This window comes from Cibotium barometz, chromosome 26 (genome assembly GCF_041138505.1).
Source record: "Cibotium barometz isolate CiBa-2024 chromosome 26, ASM4113850v1, whole genome shotgun sequence".
NCBI classification, from domain to species: domain Eukaryota; kingdom Viridiplantae; phylum Streptophyta; class Polypodiopsida; order Cyatheales; family Cibotiaceae; genus Cibotium; species Cibotium barometz.
Genome location: NC_141071.1, coordinates 11,720,985 through 11,738,484, shown reverse-complemented (window position 1 = coordinate 11,738,484; position 17,500 = coordinate 11,720,985). Strand labels below are relative to the sequence as shown.

The window sequence follows — 17,500 nt, the reverse complement described above, 5'->3', positions numbered from 1 at the left end:
TAAGCTTTCACTTCTCCCCTTCACCCCCAGCCAATGGAGGACTCCATTCTCCTTGTACACATAACATTAGGCTAAGCCCTCTTAGGTACTCATAGTAGACTCATAGGGCTACACACATCTCAAATCTTGTGGGCTAATTCAGCGCAGAACGCCGGCGGGAGCTCGATTTGCAGGCTACGTTTTTCTGAGATGTTTTGGTGATTTCTACTTCCACAGATCAAAGGTCTCTAATTCCTCTTAGCCTAAGGGGTAATCAAGCATGCTCTACAAGCTGGTGAAGACAGAAATCAATTTCATTAAGTCTACAGAGAGATCCAAGCTCTTCATCAAATCTGCAGGTGACTTTGGTAAAACAGAGATTAAGCTTTCATTATTTGGTCAAATCTTGTGTTTCTTGGCTTAATCCTCTACTAGACTCATTGCTATTGATGCCTTTGAAAGCATTTGAGTTCATTTGAAGTGGAAGGCACCAGATCTGGACTCCCCGCATACTCTGTTTTCTGCACACAAAACAGAGCATTAATTTGCTAATCAGTGATTAATCAGTGCTAATCACTGTATTTTGGTGCAATTGAGGGTTCAAATTAACCATTAGGTATCTGATACAGATCCCTATAACTTCAGATTGCAAATCGGAGTTGGTTTGATACTCCAACCATCCCGTACAAATTGGTTACCCTTAATTTAATGTAATTTCTGGTAAAATTGTGCTGATAAAATTGTGAAAATCATCATTTTGCATTTAACCCTTGGTTAATGCCTGTAAATCTCACTCAAATACAAGATTATTCACAGCCAGAGTTGCATTTGGAATGTGCATGAGAATGAATGCTATACGCATTATGTATTGGGCACATTTTATCAGTGTAAAAATGGGAACAGACACTGCCCTTGTCCAGATTAAGGCAAGAGGTAAGACCTCCCGCATAAATTTGGGTTTGCATTGCATAATGACAAAAGATAAACATAAAAATCCCAAAGGAACTGTCAGCAAAACATTGAAACATGTTGCTCACATGGAGCAAAAAGACCTGAGACGGACGAGCTCATGGCCCCAGCCATGAAAGAAGAAGAATATCTCTTCCCAAGAAGAGGATCCACACCGAGAAGAAGACCTGAAGGAAGACATGGACACGAGAAGAGAAGCTGCCACAAGAAGAGAAGCTACCCCGAGAAGACTGGAAGAAGAGACGGATGCGTGGAGAGATGCTGCCACGAGAAGAAGACTGAAGAAAAGAGAAGATGTGAGGCTCCAAAGAGTGAGGAGCCATGTGAAAATCTCTGAGAGAGAGAGAGAGAGAGAGCCCACAACCCAATGTAACCTGCCCCAATAAAGTAAAACCACCTCTGAGCCACCGATGATGTAGGCCAAGTGGTAGATGTATGTGTGAGCACTTTAGTCAAGGTCGCGGGCACTTATAGTAGCCTTGGACACATTGAGAGAGAGAGTGTCAAGGACTATGGAGTTTAGGGACTTGAGGCACTGGTCGCGGACTGTCAAGTAAGAAAGAAACTTGATACAGGGTCCAGGTGTGCTGAGATAACTTGAGGGGAGGAGTAGACACTGATCGCGGACTACCAAGTAAAGGGAGGCAAACTTGGTATAGGGTCTAGGTGTTCTAGGATTATTCACTTGAGGGGAGGTGTTGAAATATACAAGTGAATAGGGTGTGTGTGGGAACAAGCTCTTGGATAGAGGCTGTAAAAGAGGAGATGTAATTGTGAAAGAACCTGTGAAAAGGTTAGAAGAATCTACTGGGAGAGAATAATGGGTAGCATGAGGGAATTTAGGAGTGTGGAGATATTCTGGGAGATATTCAGGGAAAAGAGAAGAGGTGGAGAGAATCAGGCAAAAGGTGGAGATATTCAGGGAGTGAATCATGGAGAAATCAAGGGGATTTGATGCTTGATGTAAACACTATAAATTGAGGCATAGCCCTAATGAGAATTAGCTGGTTTTTGAGTATCCATGCCTACATTAATCTATTTGCTAATTATTCACTAATTACGTCTTAATCATTTCTTAATCATGTTGATTCTAGTGTATGATCCACCATAGCTCATCATTATGCTCAAATTTCAACATGTGCATGTGAGAGAGAGAGAGAGAGAGAGAGAGAGAGAGAGAGAGTTTCAACATTTGAGTGTGTGTACGACGTGACAGAGAGAGGGAGAGGGTCATGTGCATGTGCATGTGCATGTGTGTGTGTGTGTGAGAGAGATGGTTGTAGAGAGGGAATAGTTCTTTTCTATCGGCCGCAGCAATGCGCGGGGTGCAATACTAGTTTTATTCATGCACTCACCTTATCCTTCACCATTGATCTCTCCAATGTTCTACCATAACAATAAGGTGAAATCATGAAAGATGTCACACTATGGTTCTGCAGTCTATTGAATCACGGATGCTGTGAGTGTGAAAACAGAGAGCTGCAGTTCATTTCTCCCTCCCCTCATGGTTCTGTGCTAACACATAATTCTAACATTTAACCTCTAACAATGGGACCATCATGCTCCTACCAGTCAATGGACAGATAAATATTCTCTGTTTCAGCATCATGGCAGAAAAAGATACCAACTCGAATCCACTATACGAGGACTTCCTTGGGAGGAGATGACAGAACCCCCAAGAAGCGACCCAAGGGGAAGGCAAAGCAGGTCTACTGAAAAGCAAGCTATTTCAGACCACTCATGGACCAATGCTAGGACACAATCCTCAACCACACTGAGACAATGAATAACAAAAAAGTTGACTTTCAGTATCATTTACCAAAATGTATGCAGTTTGGTGAATGACACTAAGGTAAAGGATAAATTGGAGCAAACAAGGCTTGGGAACCTGGCAAAGGCCATGCAATGTAGGGTCAACACAAAACAATGTGCTAAGTTTCTAGCCTCCTACCAACAGGGCACCAAGAGGGGCTTAGTCACACATGTGCAGATGGATCCAAGAGGCCCATTTTGATAATAGAAAAGCTTATTCAGGATGCCCTCTGACTGCCCATCGTCGACCACACCCTTCTCAAAGAAGTTGGATTTCTGTGGCATCATCCCACTCAATAAGGTCAACAATAATGGGGTTGAGTTCACTACCTTCAAGATACCAAGCTGAAGAATGCCTGCAAGGTGGCCTTCATGATCATGCAAATGAAGCCTGTAGACATGTATTAATAACAAAGTGGATAAGGTCTATTGCTTGCACAAGGGTGAACAAGACGATTGGGCAAGCATGTTCCACATGTATTTCACACACTATCTCATGAAGCATGGCAACAAGGTGGTGAATCCCTATATCTTTACACAAATTTTTAGCCACACTGCTGGGATTCCATTACTGGAAGGTTAGCACAAAGAACCTGAGGTAGCTATCCTGGAACAGGATGCAATGGGAAGGAAACTGGAATCAAGCAATTATGGCAAATACAAAGAAGCTGGTGGCGCAACTTGGCTTAAGCTCTCCAGAACAGGCATTAAAGAAAAGAGTGAAGACCATCCCTATTTCCGCGCCCACTTCCACTCATGCTGAAGGACACGACAGTACTGTAAAATAAATCACAAGTCCACCACCACCACCTTTGCCAACCCCACAAGATCCTCCCACTCTCGAAGTGCAAGTAGAAGCCACTATGCCCAACATGCCACTTCAGGAGCTTGCTAGTAGTGATGAGTGAAGCACAAAGCCAACAACACATCTAGCCTCTACCACACCATCCATTTCCCTTTGTCCCTACTCAAGGTTCATCAGTGGACCCATTCAAATTGGAGGATCTAATCGCCCGAGTCCAAACCTGAGCTTCTACCTCTGCAGAGCCATCATCTTCTAAGATGCATGCACGAGAGAGCATCCAAGTAAGTTTCGGGGAGGAGATAGATACTACGGGCAGAGCGCCAAAAGCGAAAAGCAGAACAGAGAGAAGAAAGCTTCAAGCTACTCATCCTACAACTGTAGTGCACAAACTGGAAAAGGGTCTTCTCTACCATTGCTTGAAGCCGAAGTACAACATGGTGGAGGAATACCTAACATAAGGAGAGCGGGAAGATTATGAGATGGAGGCGTACGTCTCCGACCTTAATATCCTTTTTACCCAAATGATGGAGCGTAATTTTTGTATACAAGCTTCTGCACCTACTAAAATGCCATGCAACATCACAATAAAGCTCAATGTGCAATTGGCAGAAATGGATCAAGTCACTAAGGAGGCGGAGTAAAAAGGACATCATAGGAGCCAACCAAGCCCTCACCCTATAGGTCCAAGAACTAATTCAACAGAGTTGGTACGAGGAAAGATCTTGCTAGTAGACAGATGACGCAGCTATAAATTCAGGTAGAAGGCCTTACAGAGAAGCACACAACTGAGGTGACCAAGTTGTAGGCAAAAGCCCGAACTCAATTGTTGGACATCCAGAATAAGATTCTCACCGATGCAGACATTTATTAAACAAAAGATTAAGTTGACAATGAATAATATTTTCCTAGTGGCTCTTGTTGGTACCTAAATTCCTAGCTACTCAAGGGAACCCCTACTCTCAACTAAACCGATTTGAATGGGAAGAGAAGTAGGAAGCTCCAAAGAAGATCAAGAAGTGTGTGTGTGTGTGTGTGCATATAAATATAAATATAAATATATATATATATATATAGAGAGAGAGAGAGAGTGTGTTACAAAAAAAAGTGTGTAGAGAGAGAGTCTTTTTTTTGGAGATGCTGCTTCTTTGGAACGATTCTCGTATTTTAAACTATGTTAGTACTTTTTTTAAACGTTTACCTTAGTCCAAGAATATTCTTCTCTTTTCATGGGATGATTAAACCATTTTAATTAATTGTACCACGTTTAATATTTCAAAATTTGTTTTACCTAAATTCATCGACAGAGAGATGCGACTCTTCTTCAAAAAATTATGCTTGGAATTGCCAACCCGCCGCTACCACCCCTGCAAGCAGAGCCGGTCCGTAAGGAAGAAGAAAGATCACGATGATACGCTACGCGGCCCGCTCTCTGGTGGCGTCTAGGCAACAGCCCATTTGGAGGCACACCTTTTCCCGCCCTTTTGTTGAGCCCCTTCGCATGCACGGCGGCGGCGCCCAGGTCTGCTCCGCCAATGCGGCGTTTGCCACAGCCGCCCAAGAGCCCTTTAAAGGCCCCGGATTTGTCCGCATCTACCTGCAGCTGCTGGACAAGCACCCCATCCTCACCAAGAGCATCACCGCCGCAACCATCTTCTTCCTCGCAGACGCCACATCCCAGGTGAGCCCTCAGACAGTTTTTTAATAAAAAAAAACCCCAGAAAACATCATTCTCCACCATGAGAGGCCATAAAAGTAGATTCGGGAGTGACTTCAGTTATCCATCTAGACCAACTCATATCATTTATATAATCTAGAATCTCCTATATTTTGTTCTATACCATCTATACCTGTGCGCATCACTCCAAGTTCTGCACAGATCAGGAACGTGGGTAGGTTGGGCAGGCCTGGGCAAACCCAACAAGCTATGAGGGGGCATGTCTTGCATGCATCCCTGCATTTGGATGCTTTGTTGACATTTTGTACAGATAAAGTGCAAGGCTGAGGTTGGACACCAAGCATTTATCATCCTGCACATAATTTGCTGATGCATCATCTTTTACATGCAGTAGTAATAGAAGAGTCACCGACAACCATACCTGATTCTTTCTTCTTCTTTTGGCTATCCTCTTTCTGCATTCATCAATTTAATGCCCTGGCTTCTTGTAGTAATGACTCTTGCCCTTTTTCTTCGGCTTGCTAGCATCATCCCTGGAATCAGCCCTTGGTAGATAGCCATGTGTTTTGCCTTTGCCTTTGTTATGTGCCATAAATTCCTGATCATGGCCATGTATACCCGTATACATGTTCGTCCTTGTCTGCACTTCCTGCACAACAAAAGCCCCACCAATTCTTGAAATGTGAGTGGGTTAGGGTTTCCTCTCAGAGACAGGTTGAGCGACATGTGGAAGCTCAAGTATGACTTAGGCAAGTAGTTAAGTGTCGTAGACACTAGCTAGCTGCCCATAATCACTTCGTCAATGTTAAACAATTACTCACGAAGATCTTGGATCTTTGTCAAGTGATTTGACATGCTGAGTCCCTCATTCATATGCATACCATCAAGCTCTCTTTTCAAATAAATAACCATGGCCTCATTCTTGGCCTAGTGCATGGCCTCCAAAGTATCGGAAGCATGCTTTGACGTCTTGCAAGTGAAACCGGCCTTAAGAAATCTGACGGGCGGTGAAACAAACACTCGCACACAAAACACTTCATCACCCATGGGGACCTGGAAAAGGAAACAAACAGGGGAAGCTAGAGTGCTCCTGCAAATAATACAAGGACACCGATTGGCCCCAAAACGCAGTGGCGCCCCTTCCTTTATTTCTTTACTTGATCAAAATTTGAGTACAAAGTACAACTCGTAGAATCCTCTACCAATAGCATCCCTCGAAGCTTTCACCTAGGACTTCCGAATAAGAACTCTCGTTATTACAGCAAAGCATTCCATACAGAAGGCACACCTGTACGACACCTTCCTGCTTGAAAAGGTCTTCTCCATCACTACCATGGATCTCTCAAACCCTTTCCCAAACAGTAGTAGGGCTGTACCAAACCACATGTCCTTCCTATAGTCACAACTTGCATGTAACCTCCAGAAAACTAGAACATGTCCACATGAATCCAAAGACATGTTTTCCACATGAAACCAAAGACCTGTATCTGATAAACCAGAGACCTTTATCCCATAACCATAGTCCTGCTTCCTCGAAACCAAAGTCTTGTTTTCTCTCGAAAACCAATGTCCTGTTTCCATGAGAAAAATCCACATATACACCATCCAAGCACGGTGCCAAAAACCTAGAGAGAGAAAGATAAGAGGACGTGTCAAGCAATCCCTGAATACACATAAGTCTAAGATGAAGAGCAACAACACATCTCTTCCAAGAACATCATCTTGTGCATATGTAGCTTGATCCTCTGCATCCTAATCTCGTAAACAAAACCTGCTTGCGAAGAGAGAGAGAGAAACCCCTTGGCTGTTGGCCCCTCCGGTGCCTCCTTCAGCTCGCCTTCTTCCAAGAGAGATAGAGAGAGACCCGCGCTGGATGCTTCCACACATGCAGCCCGCCTGCACCCGCTTGGCTGCCCGACTGGCAGCAGCCCATAGGTGCAGTCACCTGGTCGCCTGCCTGGCCGTTAGCCCATGCGTAGCCGCCTGGCCCCCTTTTGCTGGCTGCAGTCCGTATGCGCGGCAGCGCTCCCTTCTGCTGGCTGTAGTCCACCTGGCGCCCTCAGCCATACGCAGCTTGCCTGTAGCCCATGCACAGTAGCGCCTTGGTCTTCCACACGTACAGCCGCCTGAACTTCCTCACGTACAGCCGCCTGAACTTCCTCACGTACAGCCGCCTGTACCACACATACGCGCAGTAGCACCCGTGTATACCACGTGCCATACGATGATGATCCACACGGCGACCTGACTCGAATCCGCCACCCTTCGCCCTTTATAAAGAGGCAATTCTGCTTTTCTCCAAAAAGCCAAAAGCAGAATAACAAAACGCATGCCTCCAATAATAATATTATTTTTAAGTCATGAAAGGTTATTAAACCTTATAACTTTAAAAAATCCCTTTTGTCCCCTTTCACACTTGGGCTGGCCACCATATATGGGTTTCCTTTTCATATCCAACTAATGCCTGTTCACACTGTCCATCCCGTGTCCGTGCCTGTGCCCACTTGCTTGTTGTCCAAGGGAAAAACACAGGGTCGTAACATACCCCCCTTTTGAAAAATAGCAAGCGTCCTCGATTGCACTCAATAACATAGTAAGGCATCCAATGAAGATAGAGAGTCCCCATATGACCAAAGCAATGCCCCTCCAATGCAACTGGGTGATGAAACAATCATCTTGAACAATAAGGCCATACCGTCATCAAAGTGACAAACAACTCTTGCTTGTCACTTTGATGACAAGCAAGTCTAAAACAGTGGAAACACGTAACCTGTGTTAGCCAAAAACAAAATCATGCATCATTCTACATATGACAAACATATGCATGACACATATATGCATTCGCAAACAATATGCTCCTCAAGATGCTCTACCTACTCCAGAATAATAGTCTCAGGGTTGCTCGCAAGCCTTACACCCATGAATATCCCGCAGGACCCACGACTGATGGTACAACATGAGCATATGAAAGCATTCAATGCATCTAAACTATACATCCACTAAGTACTTCCCACATATGTCCCTCTTGATGCTTTACCCACTCTGCTTATGGCCATCCCGTAGGAGCCACACTCAGTGATGCGTCCATGAACATAATAAAATACTTGATGTATCATACCAACATACATGCATCTCATCCTGACACATCCAGAGGATTACCCATGTGTTACGACCCTGTGTTTTTTCCGTCTGGACAACAAGCAGGTGGGCACGGGCACGGGCATGGGCACGGGATGGACAGTGTGGTCAGGCATTAGTTAATATGAAAAAGAAAACTCATAAGTGTGGCCAGCCCAAGTGTGAAAGGGGACAAAAAGGATTTTTAAACCTTTGAGGATTTAAAGTATTATTTTTTATTTTGAAAAGCATGCGTTTCTTTTAATCCTTGCTTTTGGCGTTTTTGAGAGAAAGTGCATCACCTCCTTATAAATGGAAGGGTGGCGGATTCGAGAGCAGGGAAGGTGGTGGCTGAACGGTTTTACGCGGGCGCATCCCCTGGAGTGCTGCTGTGCATGGGCGCTGCTGCCCCGCTGAGCGCTGCTGTTGCTGGGCGCTGCTGCGGATGGTGCAACAACTGCTGCTGCCGCCTCCAGGAGCTGCTGTTGCCGCTGCCGGGTACTGCTGCTGTTGTTGCTGCCGCCGCCGAGTGCATGGGCGCTGACAGGGGAGCTCTGCGCATGGCTACAGCCAGATGGGTTGCTGCCAGCACAACAGAACACCAAAAGTGCTATGTGCACGGGCTGCCAGTAACCAGCAACCAAATAGGTGGGGAGCCGGGCAAACGTCAGTTAGGCGGACAGCCAGTTGGGCAGGTGTGGGAAGGTGGTGCAGAGGATGGGCATGCAACAGTGAATCTGGTCAGGTGTTGGCAGTCGTGGAGCAGGTTACTGGCATGTGACAGCCAGGCGGGCGGTTTTCTGTAGCATGGAGCAGACCGCATCGCCGAGGCATCTCCGCAGCCAGACCGGACAAGCTTAGACCAGCATGATGGAAGTGGGTCTATGGGTTTTTGGCACCGTGATTGGATGGTGCATATGTGGATTTATCTGTCATGGAAACAGGACATTGGTTTTTCGAGAAGAAAACAAGACTTTGGTATTGAGGATACAGGCATATGGTTTATGGATATAGGTCTATGGTTTATCAGATACAGGTCTTTGGTTTCGTGTGGAAAGCATGCCTCTGGATTCATGTGAACAGGTTCTAGTTTTTCTCAAAGTTACATGCAAGCTGTGACTATAGGAAGGACATGTGGTTTGGTTCAACACTACTGCTGTTTGGGAAAGGGTTGTGGGATCCATGGTAGAGATGGAGACCTTTTCTAGCAGGAAGGTGTCGTACAAGTGTACCTTCTCTATGGAATGCTTTGCTGTAATCGCGAGAGTTCTTATTTGGAAAGTCCTAGGTGAAAAGCTAAAAGGGATCCTATTGGTAAAGGATTCGACAAGTTGTACTTTGTACTCATATTTGTTCAAATAAAGAAATATCGCAAGGGACGCCATTGCGTTTTGGGGCCAATCGGTGTCCTTGTACTATTTGCAGGAGCATTCTAGCTCCCCTGTTTGTTTGTTTTCCTTTTTCAGGTTCCCATGGGTGATGAAGTGTTTTGTGTGCGAGTGTTTGTTCCACCGCCCGTCAGATTTCTGAAGGCCGGTTTCATGGTTCCATTGCCGGGATATTGTCGACCTTCTCAAGGAGGCGAGCCCGTGGTTGTCACATCAAAAGCTTCAACATGTGGAAGGTGAAAAGGAAGTGCAGGATTGTGTGTCTTTGCCTATATGAGGTGAAGAGCAAAAGCTAAAGATGAAGCTCAGGAGAAAAGACACCACGGACAGGGAGTAGTCAGCGAGGAACAAGAAGCAGTTCAAGTGTTATGGTGCAAGAGATGGGTTGAAGGCTATGACTTTCGACATTTTGTCACACAAGTGGTATCTTCACGGAGGCTTCATGGGGTTCGGAAGGCAGCTTCTTTCTATGTTTAGCAGTGGTGGTCTACTATGCTTCATTGGGACTTATGCTTACCACTTGGGTGGAGTGCAAGCAGGTTTTGGGTGCCTGTGGATGTATCAGATGAGGTTCAGTCGGAAGTGGAGAAACTTGATAAGGTTCTTATTCCCGAGCAGATACTGGCACATAAGGAAAGAAAGGTACAAGGTTAAGTTTCACGTCGCTATCTTGTGAAGTTTAAAGAACTATTCACTGATGGATGCGAAGTGGATGGAGGAGGGTGACTTAGCAGATTCACGTCGGGTATTGCAGCTTTATCTTGATGCCTTTGAGTTGGAGCCGACTCTTGTTATGGCTCATTTAGGTTCAGTAGAGCATGGGTCTGGAGCATTGCCTGATGCTCAAGACGGGGGTAGCACGTCCGCTCCCTTGTTACAGACAAGCTCAGTTTTCATCTAGGAGTCGCTTGGTGACATCTTTGTACTCACCCGAATATACTGAGGCTGATAGTACACCTGCTTATGGGACTTCTATGATATTGTGTACTAGTCACATGAGATGGTAAAGTTGAACTCTATTTGTGCATGTATTGATACACTTTCCGAGGTATTATTTTATTCTGGTGCCATTGGATCCTGGTATCGTTGAGAATACATTGGGTAATACTCTGGATGTGTCAGGATGAGAAGCATGTATGTTGGTATGATGCATCAGGTACTTTACCATGTTCATGGTGTATCATTGAGTGTGGCTCTTGCGGGATGGCCATGTGCAGAGTGGGTGAAGCATCAAGAGGGACATATGTGGGAAGTACTTAGTGGATGTACTGTTTAGATGCATTGAGTGCTTTCATATGCTCATGTTGTACCATCAGTTGTGGGTCCTGCGGGATATACATGGGTGTAAGGCTTGCGAGCAACCCTGAGATTGTTATTGTGGAGTGGGTAGAGCATCTTCAAGAGCATATTGTTTGCGAATGCATATATGCGTCATGCATATGTTTGTCATATGTAGAATGATGCATGGTTTTGTTTTTGGCTAACACAGGTTACGTGTTTCCACTTGGTTTTAGACTTTTGCTGTAGGTTTTGAAGGAACAAGCAAGAGTTGTTTGTCACTCTGACATGGCGGTTTGGCCTTATTGTTCAGGATGATTGTTTCATCACCCAGATGCACAAGAGGGGCATTGCTTTGGTCATATGGGGAATCCTTCTTCATTGGATGCTTACTGTGATATTGAGTGCAATTGAGGACGCTTGCTATTTTTCAAGAGGGGGTAATGTTACGACCCTAGACAAGTGTGAAAGGGAACAAAAAGGATTTTTAAAGTTATAAGGTTTTTAAACCTTTGATGATTTAAAGTATTATTTTTTATTTTGAAAAGCATGCGTTTCTTTTAATCCTTGCTTTTGGCGTTTTTGAGAGAAAGCGCATCACCTCCTTATAAATGGAAGGGTGGCGGATTCGAGAGCAAGGAAGGTGGTGGCCGGATGGTTTTACGCGGGCGCATCCCCCGGAGCGCTGCTGGCGTTGAGCGCTGTTGCGCATGGGCGTTGTTGTTGCTGGGCGCTGCTGCGCATGGTGCAACTGCTGCTGCTGCTGCCGCCGCCGAGTGTCACTGCCGCCGTTGTTGTTGTTGCTGCCGCCGCCGCTGCCGGTTGCTGTTGCTGCTGCTACCGCCAGTTGCTGCTGTTGCTGGGCGCTGACAGGGGAGCTGTGTGCATGGCTACAGCCAGGCGGGCTGAGCGCATGGCTACAGCCAGATGGGTTGTTGCCAACAACAAGACACCAAAAGTGCTATGTGCACGGGCTGCCAGCAACTAGCAACCAGCAACAACCAGCAACCAGCAACCAGCAAGCAACCAGCAACTAGACAGGTGGGCAGCCAGGTAAACGTTAGATAGGCGGACAGCCAGGTGAACGCGAGGTGTGGGAAGGCGGTGCAGAGGATGGACACGCAACAGTGAATCTAGTCAGGTGTGCTGGCGGTCGTGGAGCATGTTACTTGCATGTGACAGCCAGGCGGGCGGTTTTCTGTAGCATGGAGCAGACCGCATCGTTGAGGCATCTCCGCAGCCAGACTGAACAAGCTTAGACCAGCATGATGGAAGCGAGTCTATGGGTTTTTGGCACCGTGATTGGATGGTGCATATGTGGATTTATCTGTCGTGGAACAGGACATTGGTTTTTCGAGAAGAAAACAGGACTTTGGTATCGAGGATATAGGCCTATGGTTTATGGATACAAGTCTATGGTTTCGTGTGGAAAGCATGCCTCTGGATAAATGTGAACAGGTTCTAGTTTTTCTCGAGGTTACATGCAAGTTGTGACTATAGGAAGGACATGTGGTTTGGTTCAATGTTTGGGAAAGGATTGTGGGATCCATGGTAGAGATGGGGAAGACCTTTTCTAGCAGGAAGGTGTCATACAGGTGTGCCTTCTCTATGGAATGCTTTGCTGTAATAGCGAGAGTTCTTATTTGGAAAGTCCTAGGTGAAAAGCTAAAAGGGATCCTATTGGTAAAGGATTCGACAAGTTGTACTTTGTACTCATATTTGTTCAAATAAAGAAATACCGCAAGGGGCGCCACTGCGTTTTGGGGCCAATCGGTGTCCTTGTACTATTTGCAAGAGCATGTACTATTTGCAGGAGCATTCTAGCTCCCTTGTTTGTTTTCCTTTTTCAGGTTCCCATGGGTGATGAAGTGTTTTGTGTGCGAGTGTTTGTTCCACCGCCCGTCAGATTTCTGAAGGCCGGTTTCACATGTATTCTCAAGGGTACCAGGATCCAATGGCACCAGAATAAAATAATACCTCGGAAAGTGTATAAAAACATGCACAGATAGAGGTCGATCCATATATCCATGAACCAAACCAACTCTAGGACTGCTCGCAAGACTTATGCCCTCCATAGAGTCTCGAAAAGTGTACTCAGGTTGCTGCAAACTTTGAGCTAAACCAAACCATGCCATTCCAAAGGAAACCAACTCCAGAAATAGCATCATCTCATGTGACTAGTACACAATATCATAGAAGTCCCATAAGCAGATGTACTGTCAGCCTCCGTACCTTCGGGTGAATACAAAGATGTCACCAAGCGACTCCTAGATGAAAAACTGAGCCTGTCTGTAACAAGGGAGTGAAGGTGCTACCCCCCCTCTTGAGCATCAGGTAATGCTCCAGACCCATGCTCTGCTGAACCTGAATGAGCCGTCGCAAGAGTCGGCTCGAACTCAAAGGCATCAAGATAAAGCTGCAATACCTAAGGTGAATCTGCTAAGTCACCCTCCTCCATCCACTTCGCATCCATCAGTAAATAGTTCTTTAAACTTCACAAGATAGCGACGGGAAACTTTACCTCGTACCTTTCTTTCCTTATGTGCCAGTATCTGCTTGAGAATAAGAACCGCATCAAGTTCCTCCACTTCCGGCTGAGCCTCAACTGATGCATCCATAGGCACCCAAAACCTGCTTGCACTCCACCCAAGTGGTAAGCACAAGTCCCCAATGAAGCATAGTAGATCACCACTGCTAAACATAGAAAGAAGCTGCCTTCCGAACCCCATGAAGCCTCCGTGAAGATACCACTGGTGACAAAGTGTCGAAAGCTATAGCCTTCAACCCATCTCTTGCATCATAACACTTCAACTGCTTCTTGTTCCTAGTTGACTACTTCCTGTCCTTGGTGTCTTTTCTCTTGAGCTTCATCTTTAGCTTTTTGTGACATGTGAGGGATGAGGACCGTAGTAATCACAACCTTAGTCTGACTTAACTGCACTTAATGATGTTTAAGAGACAAATAGATATACAAAGAGATAGACAAGTATGTGTCAATGCAGTGCAGCTATATTAAATGAATGAATGCGGTTACAATGAGATCCAACTGGATCTGTGCTGCTGAATATGCTGACTATGTGCTGGAAATGCGGGCTGAACTGCTGTCCACTCTTTCCCTTATCTCCTGGGAAGGAAACACTGAAGGGAGGCTTTGGAACAGAAGCTGTATGCTGAATGGATGATGAAATGCAGACCTGTAGGGCTGAACTGGCTGCGTTTTGCTGATGATGATACTGATGATGATGCGTTTACTGATGAAGATGCTGATGGAGATGCGTTGACTGAATGCTACTGCTGATGATGATGGCTGAAACGCATGATGCTCCAGAGGAGGTTGCGTTTGCTGATTATGGTGCTGAGGCTGATATGCTGAAACGCCTGATGCTCCAGATGAGGATGCGCTTCACTCTGATGAGCCTGATGACTGAATGGATATGCTCTTCTATTTATATGCATGAGGGAAGCTGGTCGGCCAGCATTAATGCAGTCGGCCAGCTGCTATATGTCCACGACTGAGCATAAATACCATAAATGCCAGTCGACTGGTCATAAAATACCTGTAAATGCCTGTAAAATGCTGATTAAATGCCTGATGAATCTGATGATGCTAATGATGCCATATGATGATGCCATGTCACTGTACACCTGACTGGTGTGCACGTGACATTCCCCGCTGCTAAACTGTTGCTGGGTGATAAACCTGGCAACCTTCGACTCTTCTGCGATCCTTCTCCTCCGAACCACTGCCCCCTTCTGTCTTCTGCTGGGACTGAGGCCGTCTGCAGGAGTGAAATCCTTGAGCCAAGACTCTATGTACTGCGGGAACTGAATGGCAACTACCTGAGTCACCCCTGACCTGTTCCTGGAAACCTTTCACCTATCATCTCCGTCGTACCTGAAGCTCTGAACCTCCTGAGGCGAATGTTGGAGCAAACTTCCGTCTTCTGTGGAAGAGAAACCCCCTGCTGCCAGTTGAAGCCAAAACTTATGTGCTCCTTTGATGATGGATGTCATTCTTCCCGGAGAGTTCATGGGTAACATGTATGCAGGACTGACTGCTAAGATGACTGCTAAGATGACTGCTATGATAACTGCTATGCAAGCCATGTGCAACCCTAAATGCTGTGCAAGAATGCAGATGGATGGGTTACTGATGCAGACCTAAGGGAAAATCCCTAAGGGTGGCTTGCAAAATTTTGAGAACAGGGTTTAACTGTGCGGAAGCGATAAAAATGATGACTGACTGAATGACTGATGAACTGAACATGCTCTAAGGCTGGTTACCCTGTAACGCTCTGATACCAATGTGACATGTGAGGGATGAGGACCGTAGTAATCACAACCTTAGTCTGACTTAACTGCACTTAATGATGTTTAAGAGACAAACAGATATACAAAGAGATAGACAAGTATGTGTCAATGCAGTGCAGCTATATTAAATGAATGAATGCGGTTACAATGAGATCCAACTGGATCTGTGCTGCTGAATATGCTGACTATGTGCTGGAAATGCGGGCTGAACTGCTGTCCACTCTTTCCCTTATCTCCTGGGAAGGAAACACTGAAGGGAGGCTTTGGAACAGAAGCTGTATGCTGAATGGATGATGAAACGCAGACCTGTAGGGCTGAACTGGCTGCGTTTTGCTGATGATGATACTGATGATGATGCGTTTACTGATGAAGATGCTGATGGAGATGCGTTGACTGAATGCTACTGCTGATGATGATGGCTGAAACGCATGATGCTCCAGAGGAGGTTGCGTTTGCTGATTATGGTGCTGAGGCTGATATGCTGAAACGCCTGATGCTCCAGATGAGGATGCGCTTCACTCTGATGAGCCTGATGACTGAATGGATATGCTCTTCTATTTATATGCATGAGGGAAGCTGGTCGGCCAGCATTAATGCAGTCGGCCAGCTGCTATATGTCCACGACTGAGCATAAATACCATAAATGCCAGTCGGCTGGTCATAAAATACCTGTAAATGCCTGTAAAATGCTGATTAAATGCCTGATGAATCTGATGATGCTAATGATGCCATATGATGATGCCATGTCACTGTACACCTGACTGGTGTGCACGTGACACTTTTGCTCTTCACCTCATATAGGCAAAGACACACAATCCTGCACTGTCTCTTGCACTTCCTTTCCAGTTTCCACATGTCGAAGCTTTTGATGTGACAACCACAAGCCATGAAACCGGCCTTCAGAAATCTGACGAGCGGTGAAACAAACACTTGCACACAAAACACTTCATCACCACCTGGAAAAGGAAACAAACAGGGGGAGCTAGAGTGCTCTTGCAAATAATACAAGGACACCGATTGGCCCCAAAACGCAGTGGCGCCCCTTGCGGTATTTCTTTACTTGATCAAAATTTGAGTACAAAGTACAACTTGTAGAATCCTCTACCAATAGGATCCCTTGAAGCTTTCACCCAGGACTTCCGAATAAGAACTCTTGTTACTACAGCAAAGCAATCCATAGAGAAGGCACACCTGTACGACACCTTCCTGCTTGAAAAGGTCTTCTCCATCGCTACCATGGATCTCTCAAACCCTTTCCCAAACAGCAGTAGGGCTGTACCAAACCACATGTCCTTCCTATAGTCACAGCTTGCATGTAACCTCCAGAAAACTAGAACCTGTCCACATGAATCCAAAGACATGTTTTCCACATGAAACCAAAGACCTGTATCTGATAAACCAAAGACATGTATCCCATAACCATAGTCCTGCTTCCTCGAAACCAAAGTCTTGTTTCGTCTCAAAAACCAATGTCCTGTTTCCAAGAGAGAAATCCACATATACACCATCCAAGCACGGTGCCAAAAACCTAGAGAGAGAAAGATAGAGGACGTGTCAAGCAATCCCTGAATACACATAAGTCTAAGATGAAGAGCAACAACACATCTGTTCCAAGAACATCATCCTGTGCATATGTAGCTTGATCCTCTGCATCCTAATCTCGTAAAATAAAACCTGCTTGCGAAGAAAGAGAGAGAAACCCCTTGGTTGTTAGCCCCTGGGTGCCTCCTTCAGCTCGCCTTCTTCCAAGAGAGATAGAGAGAGACCCGCGCTGGCTGCTTCCACTCATGCAGCCCGCCTGCACCCGCCTGGCTGCCCAACTGGCAGCAACCCATAAGCGTAGTCACTTGGTCGCCTGCCTGGCCGTAGCCCATGCGTAGCCGCCTGGCCCCCTTTTGCTGCCTGCAGTACATATGTGCAGCAGCGCTCCCTTCTACTGGCTATAGTCCACCAGGAGCCCTCAGCCATACGCAGCCTGCCTGTAGCCCATGCGTAGCAGCGCCCTGGTCTTCCACATGTGCAGGCGCTTGGTAGCACAGCCGCTTGAACCTACTCACGTACAACCGCCTGTACCACACATATGCGCAGCAGCACCCGTGTATACCACGTGCCATACGATGATGATCCACACGGCGACCTGTCTCGAATCCGCCACCCTTCGCCCTT

At 46.0% G+C, this 17,500-nt stretch overlaps 1 protein-coding gene across 2 annotated transcripts in view; it reads left to right on the top strand.

Moving 5' to 3' along the window:
- Positions 1 to 4,859: 4,859 nt before the first annotated feature.
- LOC147623667 (uncharacterized) overlaps positions 4,860 to 17,500 on the top strand; it is a 177,960-nt gene continuing 165,319 nt past the window's right edge. Inside the window, exon 1 of one of the 2 annotated variants that reach the window (XM_086820253.1) lies at positions 4,860 to 5,243. In XM_086820253.1, the coding sequence (XP_086676379.1) occupies positions 4,971 to 5,243 (273 nt within the window). In that variant the 5' untranslated portion in view covers positions 4,860 to 4,970. The remainder of the gene's footprint in view (positions 5,244 to 17,500) is intronic. The other variant, XM_086820252.1, reaches the window with a different exon arrangement.